The 13048-nt window shown below is 38.5% G+C and overlaps 1 protein-coding gene across 1 annotated transcript in view; it reads right to left on the bottom strand.

Annotated features, from left to right (window-relative positions):
- Positions 1–13048, bottom strand: part of LOC145989488 (ras-related and estrogen-regulated growth inhibitor-like) — a 243262-nt gene that overhangs the window by 78622 nt on the left and 151592 nt on the right. The window contains exon 5 of the mRNA XM_083124837.1: positions 1885–2050. Coding sequence (XP_082980963.1) covers positions 1885–2050 — 166 coding nt within the window. The remainder of the gene's footprint in view (positions 1–1884; positions 2051–13048) is intronic.

Genomic DNA, 13048 nt, shown 5'->3' with positions numbered 1-13048 from the left:
GAAAGGACAATCACAAGTACATATGGGCTGTACACAAAACAAACTCTTACAGTGGATTATACGTGCTGTGAATCCAGGCACCAGAGCTTCGTAGATCTGAAAAACTCCTCCCCGTGTGTATTACGTGGAAGAGAAGTTGGCAGTTTAATGCCTTCAGCAAAGTTCGCCCCTTTCACTCCACCTTCCCACTCAGTATCAGAATCTGTACAGTCAGCATCAACACCAAAGTACCTGAAGGCAATTCTCCCACCATTTGATTACTTGGTCCAACTCCATCATCCTATTCAAGAAGTGCTTGTTATACATATGTCACAATCACACATTCATCGGTCTTGGTAGCCACTTTAACATTATAACAGCACAAAAATCACATACTGACTACCCAGATAGCACAGTGAGCTTACTTCATGCTTGAAACAAGCTTCCCATGTAAAGTTAACAAGATTGCTGCAAGCATATAATGGCAAGCTGTAAGCCTGCATGAGGTTCAAATTAAACCAACTATTTACCGCGTGTCAAAAGTACTTCTCTCTATACGGAATCATGTTCTTTAACATTTTTGCTAGCATCAATGCTATGCAAATGTTTCCAAAAGTCTTATAGCAGATAGATAGTACTATACAGGGAAGAATTTCATGCAACATTTCTGTAAGCTTTTGCGATTACATTAACACAGCACGAAAGGCAGGTCAAGTTACACCATCTACGTTGAGTACATTGGGTTTACAATTGAAACATCTTATTTATTATTCCATGCGTGTACTGTATACGTTATAAAGTATGTATTAAAACTACGCCATTGCTTTGTACCTAAAACCTTTTTTATAGGAAACGTTATTCCTCTCGGTTGAATAGTTATCGGCTTTTAAATATGTGAAGTGATACATTGTTTACATCTCACGCGGCCGCCATTACCACTGCACTCGTGACCTAGAGATCGCTTCTGATTAGCTACGTTACGAAAAATGCTACGGAAATAGGACTGATTCTATCCTTGAGAAATGCTTGAAATATACCACGGCATCTGAAATCCAATAAGTTTTTTTATTTTATATGGCAGCATTTTGGTCATGGCATAAATGTTAAGGAAAATGCTTGCAGCTAAAGCGATCTTTACAGTACACTTGACCTGACAAGCTTGTCACAGAAAGATCCATTCTTCATACAACTGCTCTTGACAAGGTACAAGCAAACTTCCTCAAGCTGCTTACCATAAGTTTTTGCCCCTCGTAAATTACCCCCTCCCCCACAGCCGCGATAAGCTTAGCAGTCGGAATGGCAGCTGAGAAGCTTAGTAATGCACAGAATGTTTCAAAAGTCGCGCAAGCCAAATTTTGATGGCTATTAACATGAAAATCGTAAGGGATATTTATTTACGACAGTTTTTCAGCATTATAAAGACTCATCCATTGAGATATGTTTTACTACTTAACATTAAAGTTTAATCCATACCGAAAATTATATAAATTCATAAATGGCGTGCGTTAAAAATTTCTCAGAATGACATTTTGGGTGAGAAGAACATGTATGAAATTATAGAAGGTTCACAATTAGACGTCTGATCACTGATGCCATATTAATCTCTTATTTGGCTCATTTGATGGATTTGGAATTGGCGATTAAATGGGTTAGGTAATAAAGTGCCATTGTAGAGGCACATAAACATATCACTAGCAATTCTAGGAAGAGGGCCATGAGGGAAAAATATGCTTTGTTCAATGCAGCGAATTCTGGAAAAATAGTTAATAGAAATTTCAATGGGTTAGTCATCTAAGGCTGAAAAATGATGTGATGTGATTAAAATATAGTTCACATTTGGAGTAAAGAGGAATGCATATCCTTGTACCTCATAACATCTCGAGAGAATGTTCTGAGTCTACTTACCCAGCATCGTGAGTGGCGAGACGGCTGAGCGGGAGTTGCTTCCTATGACCCTGATGGCGTCGGGGCTCACCTTGTCGCTGTGCAGGTCGCTCGTCGACCTCTTCAGCTTCGGGAACTTGTTGTGGACTCTCCAGAACCTTAGCACGTCACGGAACACCGACCACACCTGCAGAGAGGAAAATTGATTCATTTGCTTTATCTTACTTCCCTTTTGACCCACTTTTGGCTAATTTGCGATGGGGATGTGTGATGATACAAAATGGAATTGATGAATGGTCACTCACAAACATCTATGTCCAGGCCGGGATTCGAACCCTAGATCCCTAGCGTCGTAGCGCTATGTACTAACCACTCCGCCACTAGGTTACGTCCGAGATTAAGAATTGGATGCTCTGCATTGTAATACGACTCAGAAACCAATACAGCTTTGGGAACTTGTTGTGGACTCTCCAAAACCTCAGCACGTCACGAAACACTGACCACACCTGCCGAGAGGATGAACTGGATGTTCTACATTGTATACGACACAGAAACCAATACAGCTTAGAGAACTAGTCGTGGACTCTCCCGAATACCAGCACTTCATGCAATACCGACCACACCTGCCGAGAGGAAGAACTGACCACACCTGCCGTGAGGATGAACTGGATGCTCTACATTGCAATAAGAATTAGAAACTAATATAGCTTAGGGAACTAGTTGTCGACTCTTCCGAACACCAGCACTTCAAGGAATACCGACCACACCTGACGAGAGTAAGAACTGGATATTCTACATTGTAATACGAGCCAGAAACCAATACAGCTTCTGTAACTTGTTGCAGACTCTCCAGAACCTCAGAACGTCACTCAACTCCGACCACACCTACCGAGAGGCAAAACCGACCACACCTGCCGAGAGGAAGAACTGGATGCTCTACATTTTAATAGTACTCAGAAAAAAATAAAGCTTTCGGGAATTGTTGCTGACTATCGAGAACCTCAGCACGTCACGGAACACTGACCACACCTGCCGAGAGAGAAAACTGTTCACACCTGCTGAGAGGATGAACTGGATGCTCTACATTGTGATATAACCCAGAAACCAATACAGCTTAGGGAACTTGTTGCGGACTCTCCACAACCTCAGCCCGTCACGGAACACCGACCACATCTGTTGAGAGAGAAAGTTGAGCACACCTGCTGAGAACAAGAATTAGATGGTCTACATTGGAAAAGGACTCAGGAACCAATACAGTTTAGGGAACTTGTTGCGGACTCTCCAGAGCCTCCGAACGTCACGGAACACCGAACATACCTGCCGAGAGGAGGAACTGGATGCTCTACTTTTTAATACACTGAACACTGATCACACCTGCCGAGAGGATGAACTTGATGTTCTACATTGTAATACGACTCAGAAACGAATACATCTTCGGGAACGTGTTGTGGACTCTCCAGAACCTCAGCACGTAAAGAAACACTGACCACACATGCAGAGAGGAAGAACTGGATGCTCTACATTTTAATACGATTGATTGATTTGCTTTATTTTACTTCCCTTTTTTGTGCCACTTTTGGCTAATTTGCAAAGATGGTGATGAGTGATGATATGATGAAATTGATGAATGGACACTCACAAACATCCATGCCCAAGCCAGTATTCGAACCCGGTACCCCTTGCGTCGTAGTGCGATGTGGTAACCACTCCGCTCATTTTAATACGAGTAACAAACAAATCGGCTTAGTTCTGCTTTTTTAGTAATGTATACAGAGAGACAACAAACAAAAGAACATTCGGCCGAAAACCGTCAAGTATCTTCCCCTTCATCCTTTCAACTCGGGGCATAAGGGGCGCGTTTCGAAAGTTGCACGATTTTAACCCGTTAAACGAGTTATGGCAACTGACCGTTCTACAAGTGTTTTCGTGTGTTTCGTGAGGTTCGTTATTGCGTTCCAAAAGTCGCTTTAGTGCGTTTCCTGCCAGAATAAAATGGTCTTTTAGTTTCAAAAACTTTTTGCTTCTGGTCCCATCCAAATGTAGTAATAACATTGACGTAAATAAATATAACACTATGAACCAACGAAACCACCAAATATAAATAATATTTTTGATCTCCTTAAATAGCTTCTGCTTGTCAACTATAGAGAGTACATACATTTGGTTAATGGTTACTATTTTCCGGCTCAGTTAAAGGATGTGTTCAGTAGACGACATTTGATCTCTCCACTGAAGTTTTCGGCTTCGAATCCACGTAGTCAGAGGTCTTCTTTTGTTATAGTCCCTTCATCAATTTCACCAATCATGTACATCGTGGCGATTAGTCAACAGTGGTACAAAAAAAAACTGAGAAACAAAATACCAATACAAGCAAATAAAGATATATATATATATATATATATATATATATATATACTCGAATATCTTTCTAACAGAACATGTTAAACACATAACTTCCAGTAAATGAAATTCATCACAGAAAAAGTTCTATAGCTCGACCACAAGGAAAAAACTTTCCGTCAAATGCGTTCGCTCATCTTCCCTATCGTTGTCGGTGCTCGGGGCAGTGTTGCCAGGTCAGACTTGAAAAAATCGGGAGATTGTTCCTTGGGAAACCAGAAGATCTGCTACAAAATCAGATGGTCTAATAGTAGCAGATGGACGAAGTTCTCGGGGGCGGGGGGCATAGGCGTGCGCACTGAGGGGAGGGGGCGCAAGGGGACGTCCGCAGATTTTTTCCAGCAAAGGGGAAACAATGTATTTTTATCAGGCAGGTAAACGAGGCATATTACCCCGTAATAATGTTGCCCTCTCAGAAAACGCCACTTGAGTATGAAATTATCACGTTCATACATTCCTATTATAATAATTGATGTAAATTACTGTGACTGAAATCAACTCATACATCTAAAATAATATAGATACTGTTATGTCAACATTCATTTTACAGAAGGGGGGGGGGGGTGGCGACCATACTTGCACTTCCTTCTGGACGTCCATGCCGCTATATAATTTTGTAGAAAATTAAGTAAGTATAGATAATATATTAAGGATAGAAAATTAAGTATTTTCAAACCGATGAAAGTTGGAAGCAACTACGGGGGAGGGGGTGCATTATTTCCTTTGTAATTGAACTATGCCGCTTCGTTCTCTAGCGAATTTCTTGTTATTAACACACATGCTTTATTCGTCAGTTATGCTGCCTCTATGTTGCTGCATTCAATATATATACGTTATATAATATATACATACACACACACACACACACACACACACATGTATAAAATAATTTGCCCAAGCTACGAAGTCAGTGTTCCTACCTAGTAAGGCAAGAACGTTTCACTGTGTCTGCCACTTCATCCATTTCATCAGTTTCTCATTCATCCATGTTGTCGTACTTACCCGTAGAGGCACAAAAGCGACGTAAAATAACTAAAATAGAAATAGATTTTCGGGTTGGATAAAATACAACCATCTAAAAATAGTACTGTAGTAATAGTAATAAAATAATAATAATGTCCTAGCACAATTGAATATCGTCTGGCATAATTTCACAGTTCAAACAGCACTTTTCATGGCTGAGTGGAGTTCCACTCTACCTCTCCCCTCCATATTCAAGTAAGATGAGCAGGAAACGTGTTTTTGAGCAGGCCGTTGGAGGTGCCATAGCAATAGTTTATTAAGGAATTCTCCCGATAAATCAATAGGTCTGGTAACACTGACATTGGCCGCGCCGAAGGCTTCTTCCCCCTGTGTTTTTCCCCACCGCCAGCGCGATGAGGTTCTGCGCAGGTTTCTTTCCTTGTGGTTCCACTATACTAAAGTTTGTTTTCATTAATTTTTTTCAGTAAAATATATTTTAATATATTTTATTCTTATTTGGGGTTGCTTTAATTCCATTCTTGGCTCTTGAGAACAACGAGGATTATTGGTAATTAGCTGCAATTGATGAAGGGACAATCACAAAAAAAAACACTCGGAAAATTCCATGGCGAGGCTAAAAGTGAACACTCGACCATCATGCGTGTGGAAATATAATTAATTATTAATTATTTTCTGAAATTACTTTGGTTAAAAGCCTTGGGAGGTAGAGAACTGCCACTTTGCCATTTTCAGTTATTTATATTACGAGAAGTTATTTTCCCTAACCTGTTCAAAATATGAACATTATCAATTTTTTTCTAGTATTAATTAATTGTGCAGGTCACTTTTTTAATTCATTTTGTCACTCAACCAGAAAGTAAGAGAATTTTTCATTAAAAATAGACACAAGTCTTTCAACGACTTTGGTGCAAGAGAAGCTTGCGAAGCCTTGGACCTTCATTTTGTATGCCTAGCGTGCAAGTTCACAAAATGTCATTAAAATTGATCGTCATTTTTCAGGATAAAATCTTTAGTCACAATTTCATTTCTTTAATACGGCAAGTCTAGTTTCTCTTCCTTGAATAACCTTATGTTTACGTAAAGAGAACAAACAACATATTTGAATCTTAATTATTCTTTTTCTGGTACGGTCACGCAAACAAAAACAGAACACTCTGCACAATAGAAACGGAATATCAGTTTTAAAGATGGAAATATTATTGACTCCTTATAAATCATATTCAAAGAAATTAACAACATATTAAGAAAACTTATGCGAATCATATTGTACGTTTGTTTGAGTTTTTAAGTCCAAGTAGACTTGCACAGAAAGGCTAATCGGGACTTTACCTACAGTTTAATGTGGGATCCGAAGCAATGTGTGCCTCCAAATATTTTAAGCATGTGATCTTTTGTGTGAATTGGATTCAAGAACTTCGATTTTCTTATATATCGAAAAGCTGGAGAAAATACCATTATGCAATGTTCGAGTCCATCTGCCCTTCTGACTTCTCCTGTCATCTGAGAAAACACTAGAGCAGCAAGGTGAATCATTGTGGAGATATAAAATTACCAAATAATATCTCAATGTAGGGTAAATTAACAACATTGCCCATCTGTCTGGGTGCGAGAGACGATAATAGATCCATGTGTCGTAATATAACTAATATAAAATTACCATTCAAACTCCATTATTTACTGAAATTGAAACCTAGCAATTAACATACTTTATTTTAATCAGTTCGTTCGTCTCATCATGCCAGTAAAAAATGGAAATGCAATAGTTTATTTACTTTGATTTTTTCTTCGCAACGTTATGGATACAGAATAAACTTTTAATTACGGACTAAAAGTTATATGAATTGTCTGTTGCAGTCAACAATCAAGAAAAATTCAGACCTATCGATACCTTGGAAACTACTAGGATAAAAAATAATGTAAAGAAAGAAATTAGAATAGTAAAAGCATACGTTGTACTACTTTGCTGTAGAACCAAACCAGTGAACACTATGTCCATCTATGTGAATCAAATAATAACAGGTGAGTAATCAATATCCATTTAAATCAACACCTATGCAGACAGGAAGTAAATTATCACGCATTCAACCTTACGTGAAATCTTCATTGACCTTCGTTAATATACTAACTTACTTAGTGTAGCTATTTTGTGTTGGAAATGAAGATTAAGATTTCCCGGTAGTACTCTCACAAACTACAAAGTTGCAGTGTGAATTTACTTCACTAGTCGTTTTTTTCAAAATCTCTAAGCAATGAATATCGAACAGTTTTCCGTTAGTACCCAAAAGAACGTATCATTACCACAGAGCAAATATATATTCAATTCATATATTTTATTATTAGCATAAGTGTATTGAGGAATTGCTTTTCAATTTGAACAATTAATTCGACTTCGGGAATATCGGAAATTTATTTCGATTTCTTTGTAAAGCAACGCAACGGATTATTTATGTTTTGAGTAGATTCCTCTTTTACCAGAAACGTTGCAACAGTGCAAGATTGTTCGAATTTTAAATAACTGTTCCGCATTTTGAAAACAGCGAAAATTTCTGAAAACTGCATTCGCGACGAGGGCTCAAATTTCAATTTTAGAAAATGATGGGATGATTGATGCGACATAACAGGATAGTTCAATAGTTTCAAAATTATTTATTTTTTAAATTAGATTGAATTTAAAAGTGAATGGCTGGAAAATGCAACCGTAAATTTGGAGTTCTGTAAGACATATCGGCATTTGTAAACCCTCGATCGTTATTATTTCTAACATTAACCATAAATTATTATTATTATATAAAACGGAAATTCTTGAAATATATCGCCCAGATTTTCTAAATGCATTGACAGTTATTTACTCAATAGAACTTATAGAGTAAAATTTAGACAAATTAGCTCTGATAAATTAAAAATAACTTGTGGAGTACCACAAGGATCTACTCTTGAATCAATTTAATTTGCTACTTTTGTTAACGATATCCTGACTCAACTTGTATTTTATATGCTGACGATCTAAAAGTTTTTAGGGAAATGGAAAGTGTATCTGGCAACTTGAAGTTACAATATTATATTCAGTGATATAAAAACAATGTAATGCAAATTAATCTTAGTAAATGCAAAGTCATGAGATCTAAGGCAATTAAACACTTCCTTCTTTTGCAATTATTTTATAAATTTTAAAAGGTACTAGTTACAAGCATGTATGAATAATTCTGACGAACTCCTGAACTGAACATTTGAAAAAGATATTCAGTTACAAAGTTTGTATTTTTTATCGGACTTCTTTTAACAGATTCGAAACTTCGGGTTATTGTATGTCACAATTGTTCGTGACATTACTAGAATGTAGAGAATCATTCAGCTTAACCCATTAGTGCTCCTAATTAGGAAAACATTTTTTAGAAAACTTTTTTATGTTTTTTTTATTATTGTGGGTCTAATAGAAAGTTGAAACTGAGAATTTGAAAAAAGTATGTTCAAAGTAGTAATTTTTGACTGGCAACTTTAGTTGCCGAGGAGCACATACGGAGTCAAAATCAGTAATATACGCTATATTTTTATAACGTCTAAAAAATTTAGTAATATTATTGTTGTTTTGGGAGGGTTACGTAGTGGTTATAAATTAGCAAACCATGGGTTCAGAGCAGGGGCGTGCCGTGACCTTTCGTGATAGGCAAGCGATGGGTGAATTTTTCGTTTCGGTTAATTATAACAATTTCAAATATAATATAGGCCTAGACACATCCCCATTTACAATAATGTGCGTAATGGTGACGTATCGGGTTTGAGTGTGTGATGTGCATACATACCGTAAAATCAAATCTTCGCTGCACGGTTTATAAAGAAGGAAAACAGCCTTTCGATATAACTTTTAAATTCCAACCATGAAGAAAATTATGATTTACCTGATATTTGAGGGCAACTATAAATTAAATTACGTTCTTCTATAACCCTGAAAATAAGAAACATCCTATTAGCAGAAAGGTTTGATATTAAATAAACGGACGGGTTTCGGTTTCTTACTTGGCTAGAATTATGAATCATGATTTGTCTTCAGTTACGAATGCAAGCGCAGATATGATTCTGCGAACGTTCATGTCTTTGCACTGCATTATAAAAATTGCTCAAGTCACTCACCGTACCCTGTATAGTTCCATCAGTGGCGTGCTCAGGATTTTCGAAAGGGAGGGGTTATGTATACTTTTCTTGGTAGTAAGCCCTCATTTTGTCATATTTTCCTACTTTTGACGTTCTTTTTTTAGGAATACTTGGCGAAAGGCGGGTTATAACCCACATCAACCCCCCCCCCTTGGGCACGCCACTGAGTTCCATGGTCCTACATTTGTATTGCATAAAACGCATGGCCAACAAAATAATTTATTAAGATCATTGCTGCCACATAATCAGATAATATTGTTGTACTGAGATGTTTTAAACTGCCTAATGAAAACTTTCCCATCTTTCTTAGTTGGTTTGGTTATGAACAATTCAGGACACGGTCGCTCATGGTTCACAAGCTCCAACCTTTCACGTTATGTTCTCGAACTGATTGGTTTTGAAAGAAGGCCACTAATAATCAAGTCCTTACCTGCAACACTGCAAATCGATGGCTCGTCTGGTATGTCAACCATGGCGGAAATTTTCAATGTAGAATCATACTTTTACATCAGGTACAAAAACACTACACAAAGAACAGAAAAACACAGCACAATATCACAGTAAAAAACAACACCGCAGCACCCACACTTCTTCCGTTTCACCCTACCTGCAGTTGCAGTGTTACATACCCTCCATATTTCCGAGTAACTGACTACATGACGGATATGTTCAAGTACCGGCTGTGATTTTTATTTCTTATAAATAGCACACGACTTGTGATCACTGGCTAGCTTCATAATGTAATTTGTTAATTACTATAGAGTTTCAAACATGAAAATCGTACCGCGTGAGGTGGTGCTACGGACGCACAGAAAATACTGGAAGTTAGCAACCTTCTGGCCAGTGTGGACGAATTCTTTCCAACACCTTTGCCAAAGACAGATGCGGTCTTGGTGTTGCTTGCCCTCGGCCTTTCTTCTTCGTGAACGGGGATCGACAGTGACCATGCAAGAACTGCATAAGTCACTCGAAAAGGGGGCAGAAAGGCGAGCAGTCCTCTTCCTCTAACGCGGTCTGTCGTGCCGCATCGCCCAGCGTCGTCAAGGGTGCAGCCAGTTTATGTTTCAAGCCAATAGAACAGGAAATAGGTGAAATGCAAATTCTGTAATGTAAATATCTTATAGTAAATAAAATCCATTCTAAGGTATATAAAGGCATTGAAAAACACGGACTTAAGATATCAAAAGTGTTTTAAAAAACAACGCAAGCGGCGCTTGCCCCGCCTTTCCTTACCGCACGCTTCTGGTTCAGAGGGGGTTAGTATATTTCACTGACATCACATAATACATATAATATTCTACAGTTAGGCAAATTAGGTAATTGTCAATCAAATTTCACTGTTTTTTAAATACCTTGAGGCATTCGTTTGGATGCAGAGGCGCATCACACTTGTTACACAGCTAAGCGTACGATTTCCACATACTCTGCAACGCCTGTACTTGGATATTCTCTTCTCAATTATGTGATCAGTTCTGTCTTGCCTTATAACATCCAACACTGGCGAGAACTCAAATGTAGGTCCCATGCCTGGAGATTCCTGTGGCGTCCCAAAAGACTTCAGAAGATATGTGGCACATTGACGACGAAATGATATGTCATGCCAAAATTTGCGGTACAAGAGCCATCCTTGTACACATGAAATATCAACAGCCCAAGCAAAGAACGGCCACCACCATTTTTTAGTTCTTATATTACAACGATAAGTAGCTACGAATTGGTCACAGATATCCACACCACCCATGTGCACGACCCCCTTCAATCAATTGTTCCTTTAACAGGTTATCAATGGGCTCTAGTGAAAGAGACTAAATTTGGACCACATTCTGGAGGAGCTGGCCAAAGAAGATCATAAGGAATTCCTTGATGTTATTGCTGTTTGTCAGCCCAAAGAAATCCTGTAGCTGACAGCGACGAGGATTCCGATAAGTCTGATAAAGAAGCAACAGGAGACTTGGATCATCTTCCAGCTCGCATTCTACAGTCTTAGGTGTTACTGACTTACAAGAATGACAATGACAGTCCATATTCAGAAGAGGAGCCACAACCAAGTACCACGTAAACGGGGTAGACTACAATCACAACCTTTGTCATGGCAAAGGAGCATCACACCAATAACAATGACCATTTCATCTGTCGTACATCCCCGTTTACTTCCTGGCGGACGTCCGCCATATTGGTAGCCGTAGCATTGAATTTAACTCAAAATATTTAAATGGAAATGGAATGATGTAATACATCAAATAAGGCTAGAATTTCACGAGAAATGCAATGGTGAAGGTTTTTTTCGGCTTACTTTTAACCAGTAGAAAAGTTAAGGATAAATGATTGTAACAAATGTCTAATTTTCCAGGTGTGAAGAAACAGGGCCAGGATGCTCCTAAAGCGTGAGGAACGCATGGAGATCGCACTGCTGTCTGGGAAGAGAAGTTTATGTGCCATTGCAAATGATTTTAACCAACGTCGCACACAATGACGTCCTGTGTCGCAAGTGAGAGTTGCACAATTAATCCAAAAGTTCCGGGGACGGGATCAATAAGTCAAAAGGTTATTCAAATTATTTGCTTTCTTTTCACATAGCCATAGTTGATATGAACGGACGTGAAAAAACGAGAGAATGACGGAAGGGAACAACATCGTTGAATAAGATTCTTTTTTCAGATTTTCCGATTAAAACATGACACGGTCGTGCCAGATTCAACCATAGGACATGAATAGTCATAAGAATATATTTATCTCAATACAAATTGAGAATAAGCAACATGAGACTCTATATTGGTATACGCGTGATGCCTCCCAGGGCACGGGAAAACATTAAGATTTGCAGTAAATAGACACAAAAACTCAGAACTTACGTTTTAACATATGAATTCAGAATCTATTTATCTTGATTATGCAATTTAAAAAGAACCAAAGTTGTACATCATAACGAACTCACAAACAAAAATCACAGTAACAGTACAATCTTTCTCTCATGCACTTCCATTAATCTCTTAACTTCCCCCCAAGATTCATATCTATCAGGCGGGATGGTGTACTTCAACAGTCTGTTCATACGTCCGGGAAGGAAATGCCAATCGCCCCCTCCATTGAGTAACAAAATCGACGACGACTCGTGGAAGCACTCACAGTCTAGGAGATTTTGGATTCAACCTTCTAAAAGAACCTTCCTCATGTCTGGAGAACAATTAAAAATCTTCAGATTGTCGAAATTCACCTTGCACACTTCCTTACGAGTTTTTGTGCCCAATAACACTGCCGTGTTGAATTTCACTTGGGTAGCTATGAACGGTCCTGTCCACAAATAAAACAACTTGGAAATGGTTCGGTTAAAAGCTGAACTCGGACGATGACTTCTTAGCAGCACCAGGTCATCCTCCTTCAACTGCAAAGCATGGCACTTCTGCTTCAGTTTCCGCCTATGCACAGCATATCGTTCTCGTAACCGCACTTGAACAACCTTACTCTGCCAGTCTCTCTCACCTTCTTCGGATTCAGGCTGGAAATTTAGTACAATCTTGGATAGAACTGCACGTACAAAACAATTTGTAATTGTTATCAACCAATGAGGCAATGTTGAAGAGCCTTTTGAACAATATCAAGTAGACACACTGGCAATACACGTGAAGAAAACGTAAGAATTTCTGCAACTCAA

The sequence above is a fragment of the Lepisma saccharinum genome, chromosome 6, assembly GCF_977018435.1.
Source record: "Lepisma saccharinum chromosome 6, izLepSacc3.1, whole genome shotgun sequence".
Lineage (NCBI taxonomy): Eukaryota > Metazoa > Arthropoda > Insecta > Zygentoma > Lepismatidae > Lepisma > Lepisma saccharinum.
The sequence above is the reverse complement of the archived record's forward strand: the minus strand, read 5'-3'. Positions and strand labels throughout refer to the sequence as shown.